Source organism: Oryzias latipes, chromosome 23 (genome assembly GCF_002234675.1).
Source record: "Oryzias latipes chromosome 23, ASM223467v1".
Taxonomy (NCBI): Eukaryota; Metazoa; Chordata; class Actinopteri; order Beloniformes; family Adrianichthyidae; genus Oryzias; species Oryzias latipes.
In genome coordinates, this window is record NC_019881.2 from 4561823 (window position 1) to 4574572 (window position 12750).

Consider the following 12750-nt stretch of genomic DNA (forward strand, 5'->3'; position numbering starts at 1 on the left):
AATCATGTTCTGTCCTGCATTTTGAATAAAAAAGCAGCTAAAGCCCCAACCGCTGTCCTCTGGGGACAAGAGGGATGTCACCAAGTTCATCCAACTGTCGCTGGTGGAACATACTATGTGGATACAATTGGCACCAATGGCCAGAGTGACCTTTTCACAAAGAACAAACCATAAAACATGAAAGAACCTGAAAAAGAAAACTACCTATGTCACAGAAATGCAGCTACAAGGATTTAAATCTGGTCATTTTGGAGGGAACAACTACCCGATAATAAAGAAGTGGCAAAATGGAAGAATTACTTTATACCCAACTTGTGTTGCTTTGAGGTGTTGCGTCTTTTTACAGTGTGCCAAGCAAAACTGTAAGATGGAATTCTCCAATGTGAGCTAAGATCTGGTCACCCTATACTGACCGGAGCTGAAGAGCTCATCCTGACAGCTCAGCAGTTCTGCACCTGGAACATCAATCAAAAGTATTTCAGCTTCATCTCTGGCTGTAGAAAACTACTGAAGATACAGAAAGACTCCATCTGACGCAAGCATGTTCCCTTCAGCTCAGACGGCTCCTCAGAAAGTCTTCAAGTACTTCAAACTCCATTACTTGTGTAACTTAAATGTTGAAGGGCCTATTTCATGCTATAAGTAAGCCTTTGAGAGTAAACTATATCCATATGTATGATAATATATTACCTTTGGCACACTAAAAAACAATGTCTTCATGAAATATGACCTATTTTCGCAGTTCATGTTCCCACCTGGAAGACAGACGACTTGATCTCTGAGGTTCCGCCTTTCATGATGACAACCTACTGTCGACCTAGGCAGCGTGTTTGCGTTTCGCTCACAAAAACAAAAAACATCCAAACATTTGCAAAGATGGATGCATATTGTCCAAAACGTGAAAGCGTTCAGGTCCATGGAGAAAGTGGGTGTGTGTGTGTTAGCCCTGGGGCGGTGCTAGAAGGGGCTGTTCTTCACTTTGTGATGTCACAATGTGAGGACCAACTCGTTTTCTTGGATTGGGAGGGGCTGGTGCTCATAAGGTGATGTGAGAATGGATCAAAATGCCACTTTTGGGGTTGTTTTTCCACAAAGATATATCATTCATACAATTAAAAGCTGAAAAAAGTTGATTTAGCAGTATATAAACCCTTTAACTTTACCCTAATTTGTGCACATGCTCACTTGTTGTCAGTCTAAACACCAGCATGACTGTTCAGTCATCTTAGACGAGACAGTCGTACCTGGGTGGTAACAATCATCACCAGAGCGAAAATAAAGCTTTATCAGTTTTATTGTCAATTCCTACAGCATATGATACATAGTTATCCCTTCTGTTAATTTTTATTTGTCTTTTAACTTGCAAGTTGAATTTTCATTGCATAAATTTAGTACAATTTAGTACAGACTGCACATAATTTATTTTTTGTAAGGCTGTTCTTAAACTGTTCTACTTAGTAATTTAACAAAGAAAGTACCAACAAATAGCACTTTTTCCCATGTAAGTTTTGTCTAAAAGTTTGCGGTGATTAAAAAGATATCTGGACACTGACCCTTTAAAAAGCGTGACGTCAAAAGTGTGAAGGTTAACCATATTTATGGAATTAAAGGTGGTTCTGGCTATCTATAGAATGTGTTAACTGTTGATCAGACATACATTTAACGTGAAAACACGTATTTATTGCTAAATTTGTTGATAAAGAAAGCAGTCATTTTCTGAGGAAATAACCTTCCAACGTCCTCACAAACCCCGCCCACATCACCTCAGTCACCGCGGTGACTGGAGGGATTCTGTTGATTGACAGCTCATTGCCGTTCTTTCATTGAACAGAGAGGCAAAAGGACCCGCCCACAGCTTGTCGTGACGTCAAAGTAGGACGAATTGATTTAGCGCGAGGTCGTCTAGCCTCTCGAATACCAACTGCGCAAGTGGATTTGTATCTCCATAGAACAATGGAGGATAGAAAAGGGAAGGGAAACTGGGATGAGTTAACAGCAGACAGATTAGACACAGCCCATGCTTCATTTATACCCATATATACAGATGGATCTAAAGACCCAGCAACAATGCGAACTGGTTTTTCTTTCTGTATCCCTACATTGGACAAATCTGTTGGAGTTAAGACGTCAAAGGATCTTTCAGTTTTTACAGTTGAAATGTTGGCAATATCATATAGTTTACACTGGCTAGAACAGAACAGAATTGGGGATGGTATAATTTGTTCAGATTCATTGTCAGCTTTGATGTCTCTGAAGTCATACAATTCTGAGAGCAGATCAGATATTTTATATGAAATTTATGAGAGTTTGATCAGGTTGGCAAACTTGAAAATAAACATCAGATTCATGTGGGTACCAGCACATAGGGGGGTGGAGGGAAATGAAATGGCTGACTTCCTGGCAAAAAGGGCATTGAAACGGGGAATAGAGATGGAAATTCCATTAGATAGGACAGAATTTAGGGCAATTGTTAGGAGGCGTATTATGGAAGAATGGCAGACACAATGGGAAAGGGAGAGGAAAGGAAGACATCTATTTAGTATTCAGGACAGAGTAGGGAGAGGTATGAATGTCAGAGTAAACACCAGAGATAGCTGCATAATATCACGGTTGAGGATGGGACACACTGGTTTAAATAATACATTGCATTTGATAGGGAAACATCCAACTGGTTTGTGTGAGTGCGGGAGAGGGGAAGAGTCGGTGGAGCATGTGCTATGTCAGTGTGAACTGTATAGGGAGGAAAGACGACAACTGGAAAGTAGGGTACGGATGATAGAGGGTGAGCAAATGACTTTAAAGAAGCTTTTGGGAGGGGAGGAGAATTTCAATGGTGCGATTATAGGTTTTTTGAAAAGAACTAGGTTATTGAGGAGAATTTAGTTTATTATTATTATTATTATTTTTTTTTTTTTTTTTTTTTTTTTTTAAGTTACATTTGGTTAGGTAATCCCCACTCTGACCCACACTCCAACACAGTAGGTGGCGGTAATGCACCTTCACGTTAGTGCCTCCCGCCAATAAAATCACAAGAAGAAGAAGAAGAAGAAGCCTCTCGAATAGCCGGTGTCAGCGCAGCGGCGGCGCCATCTTAGACACGGACAGAGTGAGTGCGTTTTAAAGCCTAAAACATGTCGGTTCGGGTATAATATGGGATGTATGGGTAGATGGATTGTGTCACGATGCTAGAAATGTCAGCGACGAGGCGTGTTGACCTCTGAGGCTGGGGCAGAGGCGGCCTTTGGTTGAGCTAGCCTAGCTTCTGAATTAGCATCTGCAGGAAAGCAAACTTTCAACGGGACTGGGGCGAATTTACTCCAAGATGGCTCGTGCCTGACCTTCACACATATTTTATGATGCATGTGTTATTTTAGCAAGTCTAGATGATTAGTTCCTGGATAACCAGACAACACGTCTAACGCGCTTTACTCCACGTGACGGTATTCTGAGTTCGTGCTTTTCCGCCACAGTTCGGTTCTCTTCGCAGAGTGTGACGGGGGCGCGCTAGTAGCTCCGGCTAACTGTCTGCTTGATCGTTGCAGCAACGTAGCTCCGCCGGCGGCAGGACACCACCATGTACCCGACCTCACTGACGCAGCTGGCGCGGGCCAACCCGTTCAGCGCGCCGCTCTTCTCCCTGCAGAAGGTGGAGGAGCCCCGACAGAGCCAGCCTGAGCCGGGACGGAGGAGCCGCACTCTGGCAGCAGCCGCCGCCGCAGACGGTAACGCTTCGTCCTGCTAGCCTTAGCCACATTAGCTGTGGAGCTGTGATCGATCTTTTTTGCGGGGTTCTCGCCTCTCTGGTTGCCCGTGGATAATGTGGGGAGTCCGGACGCAGACGGACACCTCTGGGACCCCGATCAGGGGGTGTTAGATTCAGACTGCAGTGAGTCCGGGCCTGCGGGCCTGTAGCGGCTCCTGTGGAGGACAAGAGAAGGGCAAAGCTGTGTCCTCGCTGACGCGGAACCAGCAACCGCTCTTCCAGGTTTCACTCCTGCAGTGGCTCTTACCCCGCATGAATGTCACTGTAGGGGGTAGTTATCGGTTGGAGTTGCTTACAGGTTACACCAGGAGTCTGAAGGTCGCTGACCTTCCAGATGAAGGAGGTTCTTGTGTCTGACCCGGTGTGGCCTTTGTCTCTCCAGAGGGGGACAGTTGTGAGTTCGGCTCTCAGAAGTATTTGGTCCTGTGTGGGTTTGGTGGCATTCTCAGCTGTGGCACCACGCACACGGCCGTCGTGCCCCTCGATCTGGTCAAATGCCGAATGCAGGTCTGTCTCTCTGCGCCCCCACAACCTCCATCACCTACCATGCATGAAGGTCCATCAGATCCCCTCTGGTGACGTTTTATGATTTACCCGACATTGGTTGCAGTGATCATAACTCCATGCATGAATGAACATCAGTGCTCCTGTGTGTTAATTATGACGACATGTCAGCTGTGTAGGAGGCAGGCCGATGGTCAACAATGTGACAAAGTTCAGGAAAAAGTCTGGAGCAACAGAAATGATTGTAATAATTGTGATGAAATCCTGCTGATTTGTTCAGATCACTCCTACAGGACTCTGTGTTTTGTCTTTGTTGGAAAATTTCCGATGAACTCCCAACATGCATCTACGAATGATTTCCAGCCTCCTGATCAAACATCGGCATGTTTTTGGCAGAGTCACCCATGGAAGCGCTCGCGCGGGCCTTGGCGGCGCTTCCATCGGTTGGCTCCGCTCTGTGATTGTTGTCCTGTGCTGCACGTCACCCTGCATGTTGCATGTGTGTTCCTCCTTCTGCCACAGAGGATGTCAGCTGCCAGTTTGGCTCCTCAAAGTACTACGCCCTGTGCGGCTTTGGTGGCATCCTGAGCTGCGGCCTCACGCACACCGCAGTGGTGCCCCTCGACCTGGTCAAGTGCAGACTGCAGGTGTGTATGTAGACCGGTTCTCCTTCAGCAGGTGTGAGGGGAAACTTTGACCCGAACAGACCAGCCAGAAGTCAACATAAACAGACTTCCTGTCGGGAATCTCCTGAGCACTGCAGGTCCAGCCCTCTGGGTCAGGGATCTGCAACCTTCAACACTTTCATTTTGATTTCTCCCCAACAACCCAGTAGGAGCAACAAAGTCTGACTTTAGAAAAAATAAAACGGATTTGTATTTTAGGGTTACTATTATGTTGAATTTAACTGAATTATAGTTTTTGGCATAAATATAACAGAAACAAAAAGACAGTTTTTTTTTTTGTTTTTTTTGTGCATGACACAGTTTATAACTTTTGACAGGTTCACATGACTTCCTTTCAAAATAAGACATCCTGTGTCAATCAAATCATTTCAATGCAGTGAATGTAGTAGTAGGTAATGTAAAATAAACATGTTTTGTTTTTGGTACATCTTAGCCAGAAATATGTAAATCTCAGTACCAAAACAAATCAGAGCTAATTAAGAGACCCTTACCATATATTTTGACCTAATGCGCTTAAATCCTTGAATTTGTTCAAAATCTGTCTCATAATCGGAAGCGCCTCAAGTAAGAATTCTGTTTGCTGACTTTAAACTGATTTCTTTGATAAAAGGCTCACTAAAATCTGCCAAAATGTTTTAGTTTGACTTTGTTAAACCGTGAAGCCGAAAAGCTCGATACTGTTGGAGAATTATGGCTACTGTCGTCAGGAGCATTATGGGTACTGTCGTCAAGAGCATTATAGGGTACTGTCGTCTGGAGCATTATGGGTACTGTCGTCAAGAGCATTATGGGTACTGTCGTCTGGAGCATTATGGGTACTGTCGTCAAGAGCATTATAGGGTACTGTCGTCTGGAGCATTATGGGTACTGTCGTCAAGAGCATTATGGGTACTGTCGTCAAGAGCATTATGGGTACTGTCGTCAGGAGCATTATGGGTACTGTCGTCTGGAGCATTATGGGTACTGTCGTCTGGAGCATTATGGGTACTGTCGTCTGGAGCATTATGGGTACTGTCGTCAGGAGCATTATGGGTACTGTCGTCTGGAGCATTATGGGTACTGTCGTCTGGAGCATTATGGGTACTGTCGTCAGGAGCATTATGGGTACTGTCGTCAAGAGCATTATGGGTACTGTCGTCTGGAGCATTATGGGTACTGTCGTCAAGAGCATTATGGGTACTGTCGTCTGGAGCATTATGGGTACTGTCGTCAAGAGCATTATGGGTACTGTCGTCAAGAGCATTATGGGTACTGTCGTCAAGAGCATTATGGGTACTGTCGTCAAGAGCATTATGGGTACTGTCGTCAGGAGCATTATGGGTACTGTCGTCTGGAGCATTATGGGTACTGTCGTCTGGAGCATTATGGGTACTGTCGTCTGGAGCATTATGGGTACTGTCGTCAAGAGCATTATGGGTACTGTCGTCTGGAGCATTATGGGTACTGTCGTCTGGAGCATTATGGGTACTGTCGTCAGGAGCATTATGGGTACTGTCGTCAAGAGCATTATGGGTACTGTCGTCTGGAGCATTATGGGTACTGTCGTCAAGAGCATTATGGGTACTGTCGTCTGGAGCATTATGGGTACTGTCGTCAAGAGCATTATGGGTACTGTCGTCAGGAGCATTATGGGTACTGTCGTCAGGAGCATTATGGGTACTGTCGTCTGGAGCATTATGGGTACTGTCGTCAAGAGCATTATGGGTACTGTCGTCAGGAGCATTATGGGTACTGTCGTCTGGAGCATTATGGGTACTGTCGTCAAGAGCATTATGGGTACTGTCGTCAAGAGCATTATGGGTACTGTCGTCAAGAGCATTATGGGTACTGTCGTCAGGAGCATTATGGGTACTGTCGTCTGGAGCATTATGGGTACTGTCGTCTGGAGCATTATGGGTACTGTCGTCAGGAGCATTATGGGTACTGTCGTCAGAAGCCTCGCAGAGTGAAACTACGCCCAGGCCACTCTCCGCAATGCGCACTCAAGTGGCCACTTCCACTTAAAAGTATGTAAACGCACACGAATGCGCATTCAGGGTTCAGCGATTCAAACTCTCGCGTTCACTCATAGCTAGGCACCGTTTTCAGGCTCTGTGTAAAACGTGCTGCCATTTACCATGCGTTGGCAGTTAAACTAGTTGAACTTTGACCACTCAGGGACGAAGATTTAGTAGTGACGTATGGATAACCCGTTTAGCGTGCTCTTGAACCACATGCCTGGTGTGAACTTTTCTTTTTCTTCAGAACCAAGAGAGTCACAGTAAAGGGGTAAATGAGGTTGCAGAGCCCTGGTTTAGAGGCTTCTTCTTCTCTGTGGGGGGGGCTTCTACTACTCCGAAATGTTCCCCACTTTGCTTCACTTTCATAGGAAACACAAAACGGGCCTCAGGCTTCCTGCCGGATGAATCTGTTGGATCAGGTGGATCCGTTCACAAGCTGAAGGAGTCAAATGGTCAAGTTGTACTCGAGTAAGAGTACAAACACTTGAAAGTATTACTGTTACTATTTCTACAACCTGAAATGAAAACAATATCTAAATCAGAACTAGAGAATAAAGTAACCATCAAAGTTATTTGGTTACCAATCTGAACATCAGATATTTTTGGTCCAAAGTTTTTACGATCAAGGATGGAGCAGGATAAATGCACCCCTCCCTTGTTGGTCTGTGTGGCTGAAGGATGGTGATCATAAACAATCATCTGTACAATGACACCCCCATCTACTCGGACTACAGTTGAATCCAGAAGTTACCCAGGTAACTGAGTACACATTTCCCTCAGTGACTAAGCCTTTCCTCCCCCAGGTGAACCCCGACAAATACAAAAGCATCGGGAACGGCTTCGCTGTGACCGTCAGGGAGGATGGGGTCAGAGGGCTGGCCAAGGGCTGGGCCCCCACCTTCATCGGTTACTCCATGCAGGGGCTCTGCAAGTTCGGCTTCTATGAAGTGTTCAAGATTATGTACAGTGATCTGCTGGGAGAGGTGAGCGCACATGCCATGGCTCTAGGAGAGGTCTGGACTTCCTCCTGTTATGGTTGCATCCCTAAGCATATTTATTCAGTTAACCGCAAAATCCTGGTCTACATGATACATTTCAGGAACTAACTTAAAGGGCCTATATCATGACAAATCAACTTTATGAGCTTTTAAGTTTGATAATATTGTTTATTCCTCACTTAAACAAACCAAAGTGGTATCTGGGTACCAGCCCCTCCCAATCCATGAAAACGACTTGGTTCTCACATTGTGAAATCACAAAGTGAGGAACAGCCCCTTCCAGGAGGAGTCTGCTGCCAGCTCCGCCCCCAGGCTAACACACGCCCACTTTCTCCACGGAGCTAGCGGTGATCGGCTAAATGCTTTTATTTTAAAACACGCAATCTGCACAACCATCTTTGCAAAAGTTCAGATGTCCAAGGTTTTCAGGGGCGAAAAGCAGACACGCTGCTGAGGCCGGCTCTAGGTTGACGTCATGAAATGGGCGGCACCCACGAGAGGAGAAAAAACAAGAATCAAGGACTAAAAATTGGTTACTATTTATTTCTTTTGTAAGTGACTATGGTATAAGCGGGTTAATGGCCGATGAAGTATGCATTATCACTTTTTAACGCACGCCGCGGAAGCAACCGTTGGACAGTTCAGGCTTCCGCAGCGTGCGTTAAAAAGTGATAATGCATACTTCGTCGGCCATTAACCCTTACTTAATGCACACTCATCAGCCAATCAGAATTGATAATTCTCCTGGACCGTAATATAACCATATTTAAGCTAATCAAATCAGTGGACGGTGACTAGTTAGACCAGAACTCTCAGTTCAAGTTCCTTCATTGTCACGTTCCTTCAGTTCTGGAGCAGCAGTTTCTCTTTTCGCCCTCTCTCTCTCCCGCTCTCGCTCGCTCTGTGGCGGCTCCCTGCCGAGTGGAGCTGCAAAAACGGAAGTGGCGTCTCAGAACCCCTGTATTACAAAAAAGGGTTCGAAAAGATGATGTAGGACTTTGTTTCTTGCATCTCTAACAGGACAATATTAGTTATTATGTATTATATTATTATTAGGGACCTTTTTAATATGAGGCAAAAAGGCAGGTGCTCAAGCACATAAGGCCCTGTATGTGCATGATCCCAACCAGGAGTTTTGTGATTTGTTGCACCCCTACTGCTGTGTGAAAGCGGTCTGTTTCTCAGCTAAAGATCTTCAGCCAAAACTTCCACCAGTGTGACTCAGAGATGAATACCTGGTACTGAACAGTGCAGGTGAAGTTTCCCAGATTCCTCGGATTTCTTCAAGTGTAAACGAAATGTGTCCAAACAAACAAGGAAACAAGAATGAAAGTCAAATCCATTCACACTTTAGTTTCCCGAAGTTCAGCCCAGTTTTCCCACATTAAATTATCTCAAAGGGAACATTCTAGCACACTTTATGGTCACATGTCTTTGCTAAAGTCTGTGTTTCCGCAAATTGGACTGGAATGATGGACTGATCAGTTTCTGGTCATTTTTACCTTATAGTGTGATGGTATTTTCCCACGTCAAATTAATCGATTTATTTCATTTTAAACGATTTTATAAAGGTGTGGGTCCATCCGATCAGATCATCATCTTGCCTCAGACAGCTGGATCTGATTGGATGAATGGATTCACTCCTAGTCTCCACTGTTTTCGTTGTTTAGAATGTGGTGCAGGTCCAACCTCCTTGTTTGGACCTGCAGACCGTGGTTCTGGTTCAGAAACGGTTTTGTGGTTGAGTTAACCGGTAAAATTGTACTTGAACCTGCCTTGCCCCTCCCCCCCGTAGGAGAACACATACCTGTGGAGGACATCTCTGTACCTGGCCGCCTCGGCTAGCGCAGAGTTCTTTGCCGACATCGCCCTGGCCCCCATGGAGGCGGTCAAAGTCCGTATCCAGACCCAGCCGGGCTACGCCAACACACTCCGGCAGTGTGTCCCCAAGATGTACGCAGAGGAGGGGATCTGGGCGTAAGTGTCTCCCCTACCTACTACCCTCTCAGATGTTAGCACGCTCCCTTAGATCCACCTCTGGGGGGCGCCGCCCCCAGCAGCTTTGCGGCTGCACAGTCGGAGGTGCTTGAGTCATTGGCGTGCCACAGCAGTCTACCTGTCCTGCAGCCGCACCCGCGGTACCGGCTGCCCCGCCTCGGCGGGGGGAGCCCCCGGTGCTGCCAGGCTGCAGGACGGACACACAAACGCACACATAGGTTGTGCAGCTGGTTCTCAACAGCGGTTCTGTGTTTGCAGCTTCTATAAGGGGGTGGTCCCCCTCTGGATGAGGCAGATCCCCTACACCATGATGAAGTTCGCCTGCTTCGAGCGCACCGTGGAGTTGCTCTACAAGTACGTGGTTCCTAAACCGCGCAGCGAGTGCAGCAAAGGCGAGCAGCTGGTCGTCACCTTCGTGGCCGGATACATCGGTGAGTCTCAAAACACGACCTACATTTAAGAAATGTTCGCTTAAAATGCATGTAAAAAATCTACAAACAGGCTGCTGGTTTTAGACGGAAAAACAATCCATCTTCTTACATTTTAAAGTCCAAATTCAGAAATGTGCAGATCTAACCTGGACTCTATCCTTCAGCACTGTAGAAACAAACGCTCTTTGACATTCGCCATTCACCCGTCACTACCAAATCTGAGGTTTAAACCATCGACAGTTTAGCTTTCAGCGTGCACTGAACACCGCATGGCAGAGCCCGAAAGCAGGCTTCAAATTTGTGTAGCGCCGCATAAACAGGAGGATTTTGAACACGGACGCCTGCACCGCAGGTTTGAAGGAGGACGCTTGGACAGGAGTTGCTGCAGCCGATGTGAATGTAGCTTCAGGCGCATCAGAGACCCACTCTGATGAAAATCGTCTGATGTTCTCACCATGTTCTTGCTGCATAAAGGAATTTCAAACCGCTTCATTCAAATCTTGTTAAATCAGGAAGCTGGATGCCTGAAAAAGCTCAGACTGTTGATGCAGTTACTGAAATGGGCGTACCAAAGTCTCTCTTCTCTGCTCCTCCCCCACGGCGCCCACCCTGGCCCGCCCACGCTTAGGTCCGAGCCGGCCTCTGGCTCAAAACTGTACGGCTGGATTGATCCAATAATGCTAGCCGTTATCATTTTTACGCGGCTAATGCTAGTTTGGGGCTATGAGCGGGGAGGGGGAGGGGCAGGGTTGCTCAGATCCAACAGTCCAGCCCACAAACCAGAATTGTATTTCTAATGTACTAATACAGCTGGGCATACAATGTTTTGGCGAAAGTCTTTTCTGATTTTGGCTAAAAACTGCACAATCATAACTAAAAACAACTAGAAATGATTTTACAAATGAAAAAAATAAGTTTGGAGTTTAGTAAAACCAGCCGTAGAGGAATCCTTCAGTGGGTCAGACTTTACCAGCGTTCACAGTAGCTCTAGAATTTGGTTGTAACACGTTAGGAACATTATTAGAAATGTGTTGGATAATTTACCTGTAACTCCTGATTTGTTTGCATCAGTAAAACAAACTTTTATTGATACTACACTAACTGAAAATCTTCTCATTAAGTAAAAACGCAGTGTGACATGGCGACACTTCCACCCAACTTTGTTTGGGACTTTTACAAAAACCAGACGGACATTCGGACGGAGCGTCGTGTTCCTCTTTAAAACCGCTACACATCAGTTAACACAACCAGAATGCTAAGGCGGGTGAAGAGTCACGGTAGTCACAAGGATCTGGCTCCAGTGTCCCGGTTCTGTAAGTACCGGTCCTGCCTTCAGCGTCTGCAGTTTTTCTCACGTGCGCTCTCTCTCTCTCTCTCTCGTGCGCTCTCCTCTCCACAGCTGGGGTCTTCTGTGCCATCGTGTCCCACCCCGCCGACTCTGTGGTGTCTGTGCTGAACAAGGAGAAGGGCAGCACCGCCGCGCAGGTCCTGAAGAAGCTCGGGCCCAAAGGTTGGTACCGCCACGGTCCAGAGCCGCACGCTCCTTAGATCCACCTCTGGGGGGCGCAGCCCCCAGCAGCTTTGCGGCTGCACAGTCGGAGGTGCTTGAGTCATTGGCGTGCCACAGCAGTCTACCTGTCCTGCAGCCCCTCCCGCGGTACCGGCTGCCCCGCCTTGGCGGGGCGAGCCCCCGGTGCTGCCAGGCTGCAGGACGGACACACAGTACTGTTCTGGAGGGGGGGGGGGTCATGGTGTGAGACTCACGTGGGGGTGTTTCTGTGTCTCAGGTGTGTGGAAGGGTCTGGTGGCCCGTATCATCATGATCGGAACGCTCACCGCCCTGCAGTGGTTCATCTACGACTCCGTCAAGGTGTACTTCCGCCTGCCCCGCCCCCCTCCGCCCGAGATGCCAGAGTCCCTGAAGAAGAAGCTGGGCCTGACAGACTGAAGCCCCCCCCACACCTGTCTGAGTATGCCCCTCCACCACCAGGCTTTATTTATGCGTGCTGCAGGGTCTGAGGACAGAAGAGGGTGTTCCTGTAGAAACTGATCCTTAGAACATGCAGATTTAATAAAAATGTTCTGGAAACTTCCTGATGGGTTTTTGTTCGTCCGTCCACCTGTGTCGCCTGCAAACACCTCACTGAAGCCGCTTCTGTGCCCCATTTTTCTGGATCAACGGTCTAATGATCAATTTCCTATAAAGAAAATCCATCCTTTTGATTCTACCTCAGAGTTTCGTTGTTGTGATGACTCTGAGGAACGCAGCGACCCCCCCCCCCCCCCCCCCAACCACCACCACCACTACCGCCGCTTAACGTTCACACACAACTGAATGATGTGAACTTCAATTAAAGAATCTCATACACA

At 46.8% G+C, this 12750-nt stretch overlaps 1 protein-coding gene and 2 non-coding genes across 4 annotated transcripts; all 3 read left to right on the forward strand.

Moving 5' to 3' along the window:
* Window positions 1–3043: 3043 nt before the first annotated feature.
* Window positions 3044–12473, forward strand: slc25a3 (solute carrier family 25 member 3). Of its 2 annotated transcripts, none has more exons than XM_023952115.1 (8): window positions 3044–3106; window positions 3543–3722; window positions 4146–4270; window positions 7757–7936; window positions 9747–9928; window positions 10208–10380; window positions 11780–11890; window positions 12168–12473. In XM_023952115.1, the coding sequence occupies exons 2-8, from the start codon at window positions 3575–3577 to the stop codon at window positions 12326–12328; spliced, it is 1080 nt and encodes a 359-aa protein (XP_023807883.1). In that variant the 5' UTR covers window positions 3044–3106; window positions 3543–3574; the 3' UTR covers window positions 12329–12473. The 2 variants fall into 2 exon arrangements, with proteins under 2 accessions (XP_023807883.1, XP_023807884.1); XM_023952116.1 differs by lacking the exon at window positions 4146–4270 and adding an exon at window positions 4790–4914.
* LOC111946976 lies at window positions 9966–10152 on the forward strand. The gene has a single exon (XR_002872842.1). It is a non-coding gene; the product is annotated as a small nucleolar RNA SNORA53 (small nucleolar RNA).
* Window positions 11915–12100, forward strand: LOC111946977. Its single transcript, XR_002872843.1, has one exon. It is a non-coding gene; the product is annotated as a small nucleolar RNA SNORA53 (small nucleolar RNA).
* Window positions 12474–12750: the final 277 nt, after the last annotated feature.